The 17,843-nt window shown below is 45.3% G+C and overlaps 1 protein-coding gene across 1 annotated transcript in view; it reads right to left on the reverse strand.

Moving 5' to 3' along the window:
* Positions 1-17,843, reverse strand: part of CLIP1 (CAP-Gly domain containing linker protein 1) — a 137,836-nt gene that overhangs the window by 93,670 nt on the left and 26,323 nt on the right. The window contains 2 exon segments of the mRNA XM_060249169.1: positions 9,513-10,087; positions 13,343-13,537. Coding sequence (XP_060105152.1) covers positions 9,513-10,087; positions 13,343-13,433 — 666 coding nt within the window. The 5' untranslated portion in view covers positions 13,434-13,537.

Consider the following 17,843-nt stretch of genomic DNA (forward strand, 5'->3'; position numbering starts at 1 on the left):
GGAACTCTCTGTCTGGGGCAGTATTCTGGGTGCGTGGGGGGGCACAGTGGGAGGGCTTCTAGTAGTCCTAGCCCCACTGGTGGACCTCCTGATGGTGCCTGGGTTTTTTTGGCCACTGTGTGACACGGAGTGTTGGACTGGATGGGCCCCTGGCCTAATCCAACATGACTTCTGTTATGTTCTTAAGTACAAGCTATCATTGAGACAGCAGCATAACTGAGTCCTGCCACTAGTTCAGGTCACACAGTTTGCCAATTCAAGGTCAACAATCATCTGATTCCCAGTTAAATGTGTACAGTGGGACTATGACATCTTGTGATTTGGATGTTAGGCCTCTGCTGATACACCAAGATGGCGTTAGCCCTTTTTGTCACTGCATCACACTGGCTGCTCATATTTAACTTACAGTCCAACTGTACCCCAAGATCTTGTCAGCAAGCAACGTAAGCATTGTTTTAAATACTGTGTGGTGGAAAGTGCCCTCAAGTTGGGGACCCCGCAGAGTCTAGATGCCGCTTCCCTACAGAAGTAGAGGCATGTTTGAGTTTCTAAACTAAGCCAATTTGTCTCTAATGTGATGCCTCTAACAAATTAGCACAGAGACATTTACAACTTATTGGCAAGAACAGTAATTTTCACACATCCCAAATTCAAAACTGTTACTAGTTCCTCAGGAAATCTCTTGTGTTCAACAAGCTGAGTTATTCTGGGCTATATGTATATTTGGCAGGAGAAGTTACCTATTGTAACTGCCAAAAGTTGAACCAAGTCAGAAACACACCTTTTAACCTTGGCAGGAAACTGCAAGAGTAAACCATTGACCCAAAAGAATGAAAGACTGCTCACATATAATACTAGTTATTAAAAATATATATATCCAAGATTAAAAGTTATCAATTTTTTTGGTAAAATGTGAAAATTGTGTTAAGTTTTAATTGCAGCTGCCAAAAAATTTCTATGTTAATAGCCATGTAAAGGTTAACAAACAGACAATAGCAGAAGGTTTTGCAAGCGGAAGTCCTCTTCATCAGATGCAAAAAACAAACAAAATACATGCTGTTAGAGCAAAGCATTTTGCTCCAGGAACTGGACCTGCATCCTGGTAATTCAGCAGAGGCAAGAAAGAGAAGGCCCAAAGACACTTTGATAATGCAGCTTACCCTAGTTCTGAAAACAATGTTAAGATTATTCAATTACAAAGAAACCTCCAAGCTTGTCTCCTTTCAATCATCTGGTCTGCTAAAAGTATATCAAAATGGCTGATCCAGGACTTGCTTGAAGTTCTAATTTCTATTTCACATTCCAAAACCTTAATGCAAGCTTTAAAGTGAGGGTTTTAATAGGGAACTACTCCCTAGAACAGGGTTTCCCAAAATTTCCCCCTGTGGCCCGGTATTTTCCCCGTGGTCCAGGCGGAAGACGCTCAGGGAGGGATACAGAAACTGCTTGCTGGCAAGGAGCTTTCCCCGCCCTCTCTGATGTTTCTGAACATCAGAGAGGGACCAGGGAGGGCTTCTGGCCAGCGCGCAGTCTCTGCAATGCTCAGAGAGTGCTACAGGCATGTTGGCGTCGTGGGGGACAGGGGCTGGAGTGTGTTGCCACGTGCAGTGCCGAAGATCAATAGAGAGGGGAGTGGGGCAGGGGCTGTTGGGCTGCCCTGGTGACCTGGTATTGAGGCTTGCGTGGCCCTGCAAATGAGAAATGCTGCCCTAGAACTATTTACTCCCCCACAAAAGAATTAAAAAAACAACATAACTGGGACCTAATAATATGAAAACGAACCACATGATTTGTCTAGCCCCCCCCCCCCCCCCCAGGGTGACCTAGCCCTAGAATTCTCTCCTCCTAGTACCCTGACCTGGATGGCCCAGGTTAGCCTAATCTCATTGGAACTCAGGAGCTAAGCAGAGTCAGCCCTGGTTAGTACAGTACTCTGACGGGAGACCGCCAAGGAAACCCAGGGTTGCTATGCAAAGGCAAGCAACAACAAACCACCTCTTTTTGTCTTTTTTCTTGAAAATTCTACAGGGTGGTCATAAGTTAGCTGCAACTTGATGGCAGTGTCTACCACCAGCAGTATTCTCCCATGCCCCATCCCAGCAAGAATCAAATCCACTTCAATAGTCCCTGAGCATCCTCCGCCTGGACCACGGGGAAAATACTGGGCCACAGGGGGAAATTTTGGGAAACCCTGTTCTAGGGAATAGTTCCCTATTAAAACCCTCACTTTAAAGCTTGCATTAAGGAACTTTAAAAAAAATACTTTTTTTAAAAATTAAGATATTGGATTTATATCCCACCCTCCACTCTGAAGCTCAGAGTGGCTCACAATCTCTTTTATCTTCCTCCCCCACAAAAGATACCCTGTGAGATAGGTTTGGCTGAGAGAGCTCTCCCAGAAGCTGCCTTTTCAAGGACAACTCCTGCGAGATCTCTGTCTGATCCAAGGCCATTCCAGCAGCTGCAAGTGGAGGAGTGGGGATCAAACCCGGTTCTCCCAGATAAGAGAGCTATGGCTGACACAAGGCCATTCCAGCAGCTGCAAGGGGAGGAGTGGGGAATCAAACCCGGTTCTCCCAGATAAGAGAGCTCTGGCTGACCCAAGGCCATGCCAGCAGCTGCAAGTGGAGGAGTGGGGAATCAAACCCGGTTCTCCCAGATAAGAGAGCTATGGCTCACCCAAGGCCATGCCAGCAGCTGCAAGTGGAGGAGTGGGGAATCAAACCCGGTTCTCCCAGATAAGAGAGCTATGGCTGACACAAGGCCATTCCAGCAGCTGCAAGGGGAGGAGTGGGGAATCAAACCCGGTTCTCCCAGATAAGAGAGCTCTGGCTGACCCAAGGCCATGCCAGCAGCTGCAAGTGGAGGAGTGGGGAATCAAACCCGGTTCTCCCAGATAAGAGAGCTATGGCTGACCCAAGGCCATTCCAAGTGGAGGAGTGGGGAATCAAACCCAGCCCTCCCAGATAAGAGTCCGTGCACTTCACCACTACACCAAACTGGCTCTCAGGAGACAGATACCCTGTGAGGTGAGTGGGGCTGAGAGGGCTCTCATAGCAGCTGCCCTTTCAAGGGCAACTCCTACGAGAGCTCTGGCTCACCCAAGGCCATGCCAGCAGCTGCAAGTGGAGGAGTGGGGAATCAAACCCGGTTCTCCCAGATAAGAGTCCGCACACTTAACCACTACACCATACTGGTTCTCAGGGATTGTATTTTACTGCTTGCATTTGCTGGGGAATACCACAGCCAGCTGCGCAACATCCTAATACACAGCTTCTCCTCATGGGGAAAAAAAATGGGATCAGATGTTTTTCCTCCTTCCAAAGGTCAACTTAAGTTTATGAAAAAGGAGGGCAACACTACTATGAAATGAACGTAGTTCAACCGGTGACCTTCACTCATACTGAGGCAGAGTGTTAAAAAATTAAAGCGCAAACAGAGAAACTGCCAGATCTTTTTTTAGCTGATATGACAACCCCATATAATTCAGGAGGGATGATGTAAAATAGTAATGAGCCATAGCAGCTGATCTGAAGATCAGACTGGAGACAGGGAGCGACGGATTTTAAGTTTAGTACCCTAGTGGGTTTTTAAGTACAAACATGGAGAACACCACAAATAATAGTTACACATATACAATTGATGGCTATATCTTATGACCAATAGACCACACACATTTTGGCCCCCTAAGGCCTTCCTCAGTGGTCAATATTACTACTGTAAAACAACACACATCCAGGAGCAAATGTATAAAAAAGATTTTCTTTAAAGTCAGGTGTTGTTTTCTCATGTGATTTGCAATTACTAAAAATATACACAGTAGGCCTTCGATATTCTCTCATGGTAGCTGCACATACTCCCCAAACTATTCTGAATTGGTACCAAATATCCAACGTGTCTGGATGTGTGTCACTTCCATCAGAAGAACGTGTAACTATTATCTCTGTGTGTAAAAAGTTTCTAGAGTCCGATATTTGGACCATTTCTTTTAGCCTATTTTATCTTTTACTAATGTATACAATAAATGACAGCTGGACCCTCATAAATCACAGCTCTATCTTGTGTTGAGCCCCCCCCCCTCTTTTTCATTTTTTGAATGCCACAATTAGACACAGTTGGTCAAATTCAAAGGTGGTATGCCTTCATACCACAATGCAAAGTTAAGGGAGATGTTTCTGTTAGTCTCTTTTTCTCCTGCCCCCCCCAAGCAAACCCATAAAAGTTTCCTGATGAGACCAGACGGCACAAACAAGCCCAGCCACAGTGATGTTAACTGGCATACTTAAAATTCCACTTCTTCAATGAAATGAAATGAAATGTGACAATGCCCCCTATCAGCTGCAAATAAGATTTCAAATATATAAATATGTCCCAAACAGGGGTTTTCCAGGTTGTATATGATGGACAGATCATTCATCTATTTAAGACCCACCTCTATAAACTAGCCTTCAACCAATGATAAACTAGGAAATGCCTCTAAAAAAGTGCTCTTGGTTACTGAATTTTATGGAATTATTGAAGATCGAATGTTTTAGCACCATTGTAATTTGTAAATTTTAACTTGTAATTTGTCTTAACTTGGATTTTATTTGCAATTTATGTAATCTGATGTATAATGTATTTTATGTTGTAAGCCGCCCTGAGCCTGCTTTGGCGGGGAGGGCGGGATAGAAATTAAAAGTTATTATTATTATTATTATTATTATCTCTTTATCTGATTATCCCTGGACCTATCCCTCAAATTGTGAGGTGCAGCAGAAAAAGCTTAACACCATTTCTAACTTGGCTCATGTAGAACTTACACTCTTTTCTATTTCATAGTTATTACAGGATACATAATCTGTTGGCTTGCCCTAAGACCACATAGCCTATCATGATCCTAGGCCTAGTGCGGCCTACAGGCCCCAGGGAAGCCTGTACTGGAGTAGCAACCAGGCCTACGTTTCCCAGGATCCTTTCTGTCCCCTTGATTGGGTGGGCAAAAGTTTAGGTGGGAAAACTTGCCTAGTGAAGAACAGAGGGGTGGTGGGACCTGGGAGAAAAGCAATAAAAGGACTAGCTAAAGAGGGAAGGTTGTTCTCTCTGGAGAGGCTGCAGTCAGGAGGGTTCTCTCCAGAAAGGCAGGACTGGAGGAAGGCTGCAGTCATGAGCGCTCCCTCATTAAAAGAGTGGTGAATCAGTTGGAATTAGAGGAAGGGAACATATAGTTAGTCATGTCAGGGCTTTTTATTTTGCTTTGTACCAGCTTTACTGTTTCATATACATATGCAAATATTGTAAGAAATCTGCATTCCATCTTCATTTTATTCATCAAACCGAGAGAAACAGAGACTTGACTAGGACTTACATGACTCAAATAAACATCTGAAAGAATTACTTCATAACTGTTCCTCAAAACTTTTAAGGCTTAAATCCTCAATATTACTAGGTTTCCCCCCTCAAGAATACCTTCTCTGATCTTAACAAATAATGACTCGGCTCGGATTCAAAAAGCCCTGGTTAAAAATCTTACCTCAACAATCAGCTTATTAGGTGGACTTCCTACAATAGGGCAGATTCATGGTTGAAATTTGTGGTAACATTTGTGCAAATCTTTGTATATTCTAATGTCACCCCATCCCCCACTTCCATCTCCAGTACTCTGACTGCTTAGGTCCCTCTGACCAGGCCCGAATAAGATGCAGAAAAACTTTACATGTGTTGGGATTCTAAACTTCTGAAGTGCGTTAGATACAATGGCAGGAGAGGCAAAAGTGCACTTGATTTTTCCAACAAAAACAGCCCGTGTTGTGTTTTAGAAACTCATCTACTTTCCAAACAAGGGCAGAAGCTTCATTTGGTTCCCAGGTGGAGAAACAGACATCTGACTTTCCAGAACCCCTTATCTTCTTGAAGAATACCACTTGGCTGGAATGCCATCTGCCCTAAAGCAATGCTGTCTCTTACAATATTCATGGAAACTTTTATGTGTGAGGCCTTTAGGGGACATAATATTCTCTACCAACTTTAAAGAAAAGTGACAACCGTGAAATTTGAGGCCGTGGTGGAGGAACTTTGCTTTTTGTGCACCTGGATCATTCAAGATAGCTACTATTATACAATGTTCAGCGTGAGTCTGCGCAGCCTTTCAAGACAAAGGTCCTCTCAGGCAAACCTTGCTTCTGTAGTCAAGGAGACCGTGAGAACAGCTTAACTGCACACACCAAGTAGAGGTAGCAGTACTCCTCTTCCTTTGACAAGGACAGGTTCTGAAGGAAAGCCACAAATATTTAGGCTCAAATCCATCAGCACTGCCCTCCCTAACGGAAAATGAATTTGAAGCCTGCTCTCCCTTAGGGGCTCCATACTTCATATGTGATGTGATGCGATGAACTGACCTCCCAAACCAGGATGCTTAGTGCATCAAATGCAGAGAATTGGGAAATCAGAGGTTAATGCCTCACTGTAAGGCATGGTTTGATCGAAACGCTGCTGCCTCCGTGCACCCCCTTCTCCCTGACTGGTCAGCATTAGCTGAGGAGAACTTTAAGAGCAGTTGAATGCTGAGGAAAAGAGTCCGTCCTCCTTTGGACTTTGGCTTGGCAGTAGCCAGTCAGGAAGAGTGGGTGTGTTGGCCTGAAGGAATGTGTTTTAATCATTGTATTTGTATAATGTTTTATTGAATGCTGTTAGCCGCCCTGAGCCTGCCTAGGCGGGGAGGGCGGGATACAAATAAAATTTAATAATAATAATAATAATACTGTGTACCATCACATTTGAAGAAAAGTTCAGAAATTAGAACATAAAAGTCTAAGCACCAGCCCTAGCTGAACTCTGTTTATTCCCAGTCTCCAGAACTGGGGTTAGGTTTGACAGAAGAGACTAGACAAGTAGGTTAAAATGGCCAGTCTAGACGAACTGAAAAGAATTATTGCTCCCGGAAAGAGATTTCTTACCCAGCCATTCAGTGAGTTCAACTCAGAAGGGACCTCTAGTTTGTGTGAAAAGGAAAACTGTAATCCCACAAGGAAGGCATTTAAATACAGGAAGTAAGTACTAACTACCAGGAAACTGACATATGAAGCTTTCTTAAGACATATTGTTGCTGGAAGAAACCTCCCAGACAAACAAACCTCTCACAGTTAAGAACTGAGTCTCTAAGAAAATAAATATCAACTACATTCTGTTGCCTGCTCAAAATATTACGATTTGTATAACCAACAAAATTTTCTTTCATTTCTCATCCCTTGCCCTTTTCTAACTCAGCTGTGCCTGTTCAATAAAATCATCATACCTGTTTGAACTTTACTTTGTGTCAAGTACCATTTACGAAGGGAATTACAAGAACGCTCGGGTGCTTAGCTACAATAAACCTCTGACCTGGAGAAGACACAAATAACGTCTCTATCCCAGGGTGTGACACGTGCCTTCACTACAACCTCTACTAAGGAGGACCACATGTCATGAACTTCTGAAAAGAACAGACTCCTTATTTTCTTTGACAGGACATGCCACTGTGAACATGTTTACAAATGTGGTTCCCACAAATAACAGGCCCTGAAAGCCTCTCTAGTCTGTTCTAGCTGCTGACAACGCAGTCAAACCGGACAGCATGTCGGTTGCCATCTAACCGATGTCTTAAGTTAAGCTATGCCCAAAAGGAGGAAAATTGCCAGGGCCTGTGGAGGGTTGACAAGTGCACAAACGGACACTTCCACTTGTCCAAATAAATACATTCTGTGAGGAAAAACACACACACGATTGCTCTTGCTGTTGGCTTGCATATGCGGACAAGCATCTCTGAACTGGACAGAAACTATTTTGCCCTGTGGCGAAGAGCATTCAGGCACGCACAGCAGGTGATGCACTGGTCTTCCTTAGCAACTGTCTGTACCCACTGGCCTTAATGGCTGCCAGCAAACCTCAACAGCAAAAATAAGTATGTAAGAAGAGCCCTGCTGGATCAGAGCAGCGGTCCATCTAGTGTGGCATCCCATCTCACACGGTGGCCGATCAGTTCCTTTGCAGGACCAACAACAGGACACAGAAGCTGAGGCCTCCCTCTGATGTCGCCTCCTGGTTCTAGGATTCACAGGTTTAGTGCATCTGAATGTGCAGGTTCCCCTCAGTCACCATGGCTAGTAGCCACTGACAGACCTATCCTCTAAGAATCTATCTAATCCCTTTTAGAAGTTGCCTATTTCTGTAGCCATCATGACATGCTCTGTCGGCAAATTCCACATTTGAATCACTCTCTGAGTGATCAAATGCTTACAGACGGTGGCTCAGGGGTAGAGCATCTGCTTGGGAAGCAGAAGGTCCCAGGTTCAATCCCCGGCATCTCCAAAAAAGGGTCCAGGCAAAAAGGTGTGAAAAACCTCAGCTTGAGACCCTGGAGAGCCGCTGCCAGTCTGAGAAGACAATACTGACTTTGATGGACCAAGGGTCTGATTCAGTATAAGGCAACTTCATATGTTCATATGTTCAAAGAACAAGGATCAAAGAAGGACCCTTTCTGTAGTGTTCTGGCCCTCTGGGTTCTGATTCTCTCGTTAATTTGTTGTGAGATAGTCCAGGTCAGAGATAGATTGCTAGCCGCCCTGAGGCCGTTTGGAAGGGGCGGGATATAAATTGAAAGTAAATAAAATCATCAAATAAAAATAAATTACTGTTTCTAAAGAAGTTCCTAGAATTAAGAACTATTCTTCAATTTCAAATCCAACTGTTAAATTAAATGAATTAAAGAAACTGTACTTTTAAGAAACAAGAGCCTCATGGCGCAGAATGTTAAAGCTGCAGTATTGCAGTCTACTGAAGTGTAGATGATTGGGGAAGGCAATGGCAAACCACACCGTAAAAAGACTGCCATGAAAACGTCATAAAAGCAACGTCACCCCAGAGTCAGAAATGACTGGTGCTTGCCTTGCCTTTCCTCACTCTTGGTGCCTGGACCTTTCCTTTCCTCACTCTTAAGTACTGTGTAATCTGCCCTTGTCTCCATGAGAAAGATGGGCTAGAAATAATCAATAAGCAATATCTAGAAAGGAAACAAAAAAATGTGCTGGGCAGACATTGTATGAATAATTCTCAAATTGTAAGAAATAAAAGTATTGGGGGCTGCTGCGAACCTCCAGTGCCCCACACACGTACAGAGACAACAGCTGCCTCCTGTATCTCCACAAGACCTTCTGATTCGGAGATGCAACCAAATTCTTTGTCCTCAGAGGCAGCTGCCTGTTAGAATTACCTACCAGTCAGTGGCCTATGCTTGCCTCCTTCCAGTCAAACCCACACCAATCAGCCATTCATGCAGATACAGAAGAGGTATGCTCCCCTGGGGGCCATTCATTCTTTGACATTCTACAGGCAAACCTTTTCAGGAGTCAAACTGTAGCTCAGAAAAAAAAGCATGCCTCAGATATCAGGACACGCTGCACTGAATGTGGAGCTCCATCTTACTGTGAATAATTGGAGATGGAGCCATGTACTTTGCTAGCCATATGATTTGACAAAAATGAAAAACCAGAACTTACCAGAACCCTGTCTCCAATTTTAAGCTCCCTTTCTCCTTTCTTCAGCGAGCCAGCTTCAGAAAGATTAGATATAGATTCGCTAGCCGTTTTGGAAAGGTTACTAATTTGAGAAACCGGGTATTCCTTAGCAGCAGGGGGAGATGCTTTGTGAGGGATACCAGTTGGAGGAAGGTGAGCTGCGGCTGAGGGTGAAGACACAAGGCTGGCAGCCGACACAGAGGTTGGCGAAGTGGCTCTGGAAGCGTGCGATGCCTGCGTCCCGTTGGCTTCATCCTCTGCCACCACTTTCCTCGTTAGCTTGGATGGTCTCGTGAAGATTCCCCTCAAGGGCTCACACTGGAAATAGCGGACTCCAGCCACAGAGCCATCGTTCTTGCCTATCGATTCATCCAACACAATCCCTGCCCACTGTCCCGGAGCAAACTGCGTCTCTCCCAGGAACTGAATAAATCCAGGCTTGTTCCCATTGACCCAAACACGCTCTCCAATTCGGAAGTCATCGACAAACTCCTCCTGTGCTTCTGAGGTGGGAACGCTAGATGCCTTTTCACTGGCGGCTGCCTTTTCTGATGGGGCTGGAACTAAATGCAGACAACCATGTGTTAATTTTACAGTAGTACAGGTTACAGGAAATATCAAAAAGGAACATGTATTGTAAATTTTTAAATATTTTTAATGTGGTTATCTCCTTGGAATCCTGGAGAAAGGCAGGGATCCTCAACATGGTTTCCATGGGTGACATTATACCCACTGACACAATTTCTGGTGCCCAGAAATGATTTATTTGATTTGGTTTTTATACGGCCGTCTCCTGGAAGCAGAGCTCATGGTGGCTTACAACATATGTAAATACAACAATTTTAAAAAATTATAATGTACAATAAAAACCAGTTCAATATGAACATATGAAGCTGCCTTATACTGAATCAGACCCTCGGTCCATCAAAGTCAGTATTGTCTTCTCAGACTGGCAGCGGCTCTCCAGGGTCTCAAGCTGGAGATTTGCCTGGACCCTTTTTAGTTGGAGATGCCGGGGATTGAACCTGGGACCTTCTGCTTACCAAGCAGATGCTCTACCACTGAGCCACCATCCCTCCCATACATATGAACATATGAAGCTGCCTTCTACTGAATCAGACCCTCCTGGGTCCATCAAAGTCAGTCTTGTCTACTCAGACTGGCAGTGGCTCTCCAGGGTCTCAAGCTGAGGTTTTTCACACCTATTTGCCTGGACCCTTTTTAGTTGGAGATGCCGGGGATTGAACCTGGGACCTTCTGCTTCCCAAGCAGATGCTCTACCACTGAGCCACCGTCCCTCCCTATATAACGTAATATAAAGTGCAGGATGATTCCAATGTGGTTATTACTCAAATTCCCATCATATGTGTGCTCAGATGGTTTGATAGTTTAATGAGTAGCAAAATTCCCATCAGGAATAACATAAAACCAATGCCTACAAATAGCGCCAGCAGATGAAATAGGTGGGTGGAGTTTTTTTTGGGGGGGGGTGGATTTTAATTTGGTATCCACAGCCTCACCAAAAGGCCCGGTGGAACATCTGCATTTTACAGTCCCTGTGGGACTAGTGAGGATCTCCAGTAAATGTTGATCTGAAGCACGCAGGGCTCCTAGTGGGAGAGACAGTTCAGCAGATATGCGGTTCCCAGACTGCACAGGGCTTTAAAGATGAATACCATAACCTTGAACTTGATCCAGTTCTCAATTGGAAGCCAATGCAGCCAGCAAAGCACTGGTTGTATATGCGTTTATACAGACGGCCCCGTGAGGATATGCACAGGTGCAAAACCAGGTGCTCCTTAGCAGCAGGAGATGCCTTTTGGGGAATACTGGTTGGGGGAAGGTGAGCTGCCGCTGAGGGTGAAGATACAAAGCTGGCAGCTGACAAACAGGTTGGGAAAGTGGTTCTGAAAGTGTAAAATGCCTGGCTTCATCCTCTGCCACCACTTTCCTCATTCTCAATGGCAGCCCCGCATAGTTACAGTAACGTAGCTTGGAGGTGACCACTGCACAGGCCCCTGTGGCTAAGGCACATGGGGAGGGATAGGGAACCATTTGCCTGACAGGCTGAAGACGATAAAAGGACTGCTCTGGCAAAATCTGTGACCTAGGTGTCCATTGAATGTGAGGCATCCAGGATCACACCCAAACTTGACATTGGTATCAACAACATTCTGTCAAGCGGAGGAGCTAGATTTCTGATTCCATCCCTCCATGGCTCAAGCACAGGACTTTGGTATTAGATGGATTTCATTTCAGTCAACTCTGCTTCAATCAGTCAGCCACCAATGCCCTGGCCAGAACCTCCGGGGTTATGTCCAGGAAGCCGACTGTCCATCAGCAGATATAGCTGGGTATCATCAGCATACTCGTGACAACCCAGCCCAAACTCCTGGACCAGCTGGGCAAGGGGGCACATATAGATAAGAATATAAGAACATGAGAGAAGCCATGTTCAATCAGGCCAATGGTCCATCCAACTGGAGAGCCAGTTTGGTGTAGTGGTTAAGTGTGCAGACTCTTATCTGGGAGAACCGGGTTGGATTCCCGACTCCTCCACTTCCACCTGCTGGAATGGCCTTGGGTCAGCCATAGCCCTGGCAGAGGTTGTCCTTGAAAGGGCAGCTGCTGGGAGAGCCCTCTCCAGCCCCACCCACCTCACAGGGTGTCTGTTGTGGGGGAGGAAGGGAAAGGAGATTGTGAGCCGCTCTGAGATTCTTCGGAGTGGAAGGCAGGATATAAATCCATCATCATCATCTTCATCATCATCTTCATCTTCTCCTTCTCCTCCTCCTCCTCCTCCAACACTCTGTGTCACACAGTGGCCAATATATGTGTGCGTGTGTATACACACACACACACACACACACACACACACACACATATATATATATATATATATATATATATATATATATATATATATATATATATATATATATATATATATATATATATATATATATATATATATACATACATACATACATACATACATACTGTGGCTAACAGCCACTGATGGACCTCTGCTCCATATTTTTATCCAATCCCCTCTTGAAGCTGGCTATGCTTGCAGCCGCCACCACCTCCTGTGGCAGTGAATTCCACATGTTAATCTCCCTTTGGGTGAAGAAGGACTTCCTTTTATCCGTTTTAACCTGACTGCTCAGCAATTTCATTGAATGCCCACATAAGTAACATAGAGGAAAGGACCACCCCCTGGGGAACACTGTACACCAAAGGTAACATGGTGAAACCCTCTCCCCAAGCACCACCCCTGTCCCTAAATTTGGAGAAAAGAGACAAGCTAGTGTAAGGCAGCTCCTTGTATCCCCCACATCAGTGAGGTGGTGGGCCTTAAGATCATAACTCACTGGGTTTTTTCAAAAGTGGACGTGGCCAGGTGGGCCTTTTGTCCAGTAGGGGACAAAGCCTGGGAACTTCTGAACCAGATTAAATGTAGCAGATTAAATGTAGCAGAGGTCAGGCTCCCCTGCTGTCTCCACCCCTTCCCACTACCTGCCTGCCCACCTACTCAGACACACTTAACCTGCCTTCAGACACACCTTCTATCCATGTGGGCTGGATATAACAGGGAGAAAGAAGCTGCAGTCTGGATTTGTTAACCAAGCGAAATGTTTTCAGCATTCCACACGTAACTCTCATTTTCTCTGCTTTTATTAAAAAGCATCTTTAGACCCGCCCCCCACTCCCCAAAGTGGCTATTAAAAATGATACCCAAATCAGAAACATGCACAGCACTGGGAACATGTACAGAGCCTTTTATCTTAAGAAGTGAAACTCTTCCTTACCCGCAGTGATAGATGCAGCTGATTTGAGTAACGTACTTCCAGGCTTGCTAATCTTGGTGGGAGCCTTAAGCCCACTTGGTTTTGTACTCATCTTTTTCTTTCGCTGTCGGTGTTTGATCCCCTCTGACTGCAGTAACTATCTCTTCCCACACATGGATGCAGTGAAGTCTTGACGCGTTTGCCTCTGAGTTAAACCTATATACATATCGGTTTGAAGTGTACATATATGGAGGGGGGGGGGGGAAGAGAGCAAAACACAAATAAATTTTTCTTCTTAAAAACAAGCTTCTGTACACAAATCCAGCAACCAAAGTAATACCAAAGGAATACTTTCAGGGTGAAACTGGTAATTCCTAGACGCCGGAAGTTTATTTTCTATTAAAAATCATCTCACCTTAAGGACAAACGAGAAGCCATGTTGGATCAGGCCAATGGCCCATCCAGTCCAACACTCTGTGTCACATAAGAACATAAGAGAAGCCATGTTAGATCAGGCCAATGGCTCATCCAGTCAAACACTCTGTGTCACGCAGTGGCCAAAAAACCCAGGTGACATCAGGAGGTCCACCAGTAGGGCCAGGACACTAGAAGCCCTCCCACTGTTGCCCCCCCAGCACCAAGAATACAGAGCATCACTGCCTCAGACAGAAGAACATAAGAGAAGCCATGTTGAATCAGGCCAATGGCCCATCCAGTCCAATACTCTGTGTCACATAGCGGCCAAAAAACCCAAGTGCCATCAGCAGGTCCGTCAGTGGGGCCAGGACACTAGAAGCCTCTCACACTGTTGCCCTCCCAACCTTCTGGAAGCCTAAAATATTGTGGATTCTCCAGTACTTTAAGAACAGACTGCTGTTTTCAAATTGAGCTTTTCCGCTAAAGGCTATTTTGCAAAAAAAAGAAAACAAAGCCCTGCACAGTTTTTCCAACATTCCCACGGAGGGGGGGGGGGGATATCAAGTATTCGAGGCACTCAGGCAATGCTAGATATTTGTGAAGTGTTGCGACATTCTGGAGCAACACGAACAGTTCAGCAAGCATGCAGACTTTTTGAAGTAACAAAACCCAGCACATGATGTCTGGAGAATCAGAAATCGGCTAAGATCTGACACGTGTGCACACAAAATGGCTCAGCAGAGTGTTATTCCTTGACAGCTGCTGGCCAAATGCCCATCTTTCTTAAGCTACAATTCCTTGCTGAAGTTCACAAAACGTGCTAGTCCCCATAGAAGTGCCCCAGTTCCATTCCTCTGCAGCCAGAGCTAGAAAAGGAGCCTCTCCTTCACAGTGGCAAGCAAAAGAGCACAGCTTTCATTTAGAGGCCTAATACAGGCTTTTCAAACAAAGCCACAGGACACGATTAGTTTTCCAAAGCAACTTTCACCAAGGATTCTTCACTTAGTGATCTGGGCTGCTTTCCCTGAATGGTTACAAGAACCATGAATGGTTACAAAAACAGGCTGTTTTTGTTAGAACACATTGGTCTGTGTCTAATATACCTCTCTGGAAAGAGCAACAGTCCAATAAGCACCTTAAAGACTAACAAAAGTGAGCGCTTACTCATGAAAGCCCATACCCTGCCACAACTTTTTTTTGTCTTTAAGACTATTGGCTATTTTCTGCTGCTACAGACAGACTAATACAGCTATCCATGGCAATGTACCACTCTGTCTATTTGCAAAGAAACAACATATGTCAAAATAAGACTTTAAAACAGCCGGCATCTGAGTATTGAGATGGGCTGAATAAGTAAAATGACTTTATCTGCTGCAAGCAAAAAGCATGCACTGAAACAGAACTGTTTTCTCAGAACTGGATATACAGGTTATGGAAAGGAGATCTTAGGCCGGCTGTGTGCACAGCACGCTGGCACCAGCCCAAGCCTGTGCACACGCAGCATTTAGATCATCCCTTGTGGCTGCTGGCAGCACCCAGGCAAGCCTGGCACAGAAACTAAAGTGTTACCGGAGGACAGAACGGCAATTAAAGACAGTTGCAGCTCCCACCCTGAGCTGAAAACTCCTTTGCTGCACCTTAAGACATATCAACAGGAAAATAAACTTGGGCGGCCTCAGTTTTTCCCACTGGGGCTGAGGTCTAAGGGTTAAGACAAAACAAAACCTCAGCAATTACTTGAATTGAGCCCAGCAAAAACGTGAAGACCACCCCTGTTTTGCACATGCCGGGATTCCAAGTGTTCAAAGTTGCCAAATACTTCCACAATAACTGTTTTCAGAATGCATGGCTGGTGGTTTGCAGATGGAAATAAAGAGGAATGCTGGACCAGCTACAAAGTACATCACGCAACAATGGTGAGCGAAAGGGGAGGGCCCTGTGTGCAGTTGTCAGCTGCTCCCTGTGGAACTAAAAGAATCTTTTCTCTTTTCTGCTCAGTCTATTCCCTGGAATTTCACAAGGGCTCTAAAGCCACAACTCATTTAGTCTAATGCCACTGGTGTAAATCCCTGGAGCTAAAACACCCCCTGGAACCCTTCAGATGATTATTTCCAGCAGATTAACCACAAGAGTCGCTTATGGGAGGAGGAAACTGACCAACCATTAAGAGTCTGCCACAACCATTAAGAATCTGCTTGCTATAAAATCAGCCACAGGCAACAAAGATTGATTAGAAAAGCATTCTACAAAATATCATTATAGAACAGTCACAAGGACAATGCAAGCACATGACACTTCAGTTAGCAGTAAAAAACAGCCAGATTTACTGTACTCAAGGCCAACCAATGGATTTAAGTGGCATTAGAAGCACTAACAGATGCAAACAGCAGGATCTCTCGGCTTGGCTTTGCGAACGAAGATTTAAGAAGGGTGCAATAGTCCACGTCTGCTGCAGGCTCGCTGGTGGCTGACAAGACCAATGCGGGACAGGCAGGTCCGGCCACAGTGGCTGCAGGGAAAAGTCTGATTTAGGGTTGGTGCTGTAGCAGTGCGATTCTTCCTCAATCTCCTTTTGTCCTCAAGACCAGCTATGCGTGCGTTCTCAAAGGAAGAGACAGCCTGGTGGATGGTGTGTCTCCATGCTTTGCGATCTGAGGCTAGGTCAGACCACTGGTGATGGTTGATGCGACAGGTGCCAAGGGTTTTCTTCAAGGAGTCCTTGTACCTCTTCTTTGGTGCCCCTCTATTTCGATGGCCGGTGGAGAGTTCGCCATACAGGGCAATCTTGGGAAGGCGGTGGTTTTCCATCCTAGAAATATGCCCTGCCCAGCGCAGCTGCGTCTTCAGCAGCAGTGCCTCGATGCTGGTAACCTCCGCCCGCTTGAGGACTTCAGTGTTGGTCACAAAGTCACTCCAGTGGATGTTGAGGATGGTGCGAAGGCAGCGCTGATGAAAGCGCTCGAGGAGTCGCAGGTGATGACGGTATAAAACCCACGATTCGGAGCCGTAGATGAGGGTTGCAAACAGCAGGATATCGCCAAAGAAATGACAAGATTTAAGAAGAAAAATGTCTGTTTAGAGATGCAGGTTCTCTCCTAAATATGCTTTGACAGAGAAACTAAAGCCTTCAAGTCTATTCTTACTTCTAACATCAGTTGCTCTGCAATTCAGCCTGCATCAGAAGTTTTACTATAAAGTCAGAGTTTATTATCAACTCAAGAGTCACTCCTTGTCTTGCTATCCAGTTACTTCTAGAAGCACAACAGCCACTCTGTTTAATCAGGCCAAAGGGACCCCTATTCCATGCGACATACAGCACAGCAGTCAGTTCCACATGCCAACAGATAGCGACAATTAGGGTTGCCAAGTCCAATTCAAGAAATATCTGGGGACTTTGGGGGTGGAGCCAGGGGACTTTGGGGATGGAGCCAGGAGACATTAGGGGTGGAGCCAAGATCAAGGCTGTGACAAGCATCATTGAACTCCAAAGGGAGTTCTGGCCATCACATTTAAAGGGACGGCACACCTTTTCAATTCCTTCCTTCCATAGGAAATAATGAAGGATAGTGGCACCTTCTTTTGGGGCTCATAGAATTGGACCCCCTGGTCCAACCTTTTTGAAACTTGGGGGGTATTTTGGGGAGAGGCACTAGATGCTATACTGAAAATTCGGTGCCTCTACCCCCAAAAAACAGGGCCCCCCCAGAGCCCCAGATACCTGCAGATCAATTCTCCATGATTTTCTATGGGAATAAATCTCCATAGGGAATAACAGAGTTCCCAGCAGACATTTCCCTCCCCTCCCCCTGCTTTCTGACGACCCTGAAGCGGGGGGAGGGCCTCCAAACCGGGGGATCCCCTGCCCCCGCCTGGGGATTGGCAACCCTAGTGACAATGGAAAATCCCAACTCAATGTTCACTTGCAAATTTTGGCAAATCCAAAATTTTGGAACATCCTGCGCATGCCTTGCCCATCTTTGTGAATGTGTCACAGACTCGCGGGAGAATCTAGGTATGATCCAGACCCAAAATATTAATTCCTTATGCAGCTTCCCACATTGCCCCTATGCTCCTCCACCCTGGGATCCAGTACAGATTAACATAC

Source organism: Heteronotia binoei, chromosome 11, assembly GCF_032191835.1.
Source record: "Heteronotia binoei isolate CCM8104 ecotype False Entrance Well chromosome 11, APGP_CSIRO_Hbin_v1, whole genome shotgun sequence".
Classification (NCBI taxonomy): domain Eukaryota; kingdom Metazoa; phylum Chordata; class Lepidosauria; order Squamata; family Gekkonidae; genus Heteronotia; species Heteronotia binoei.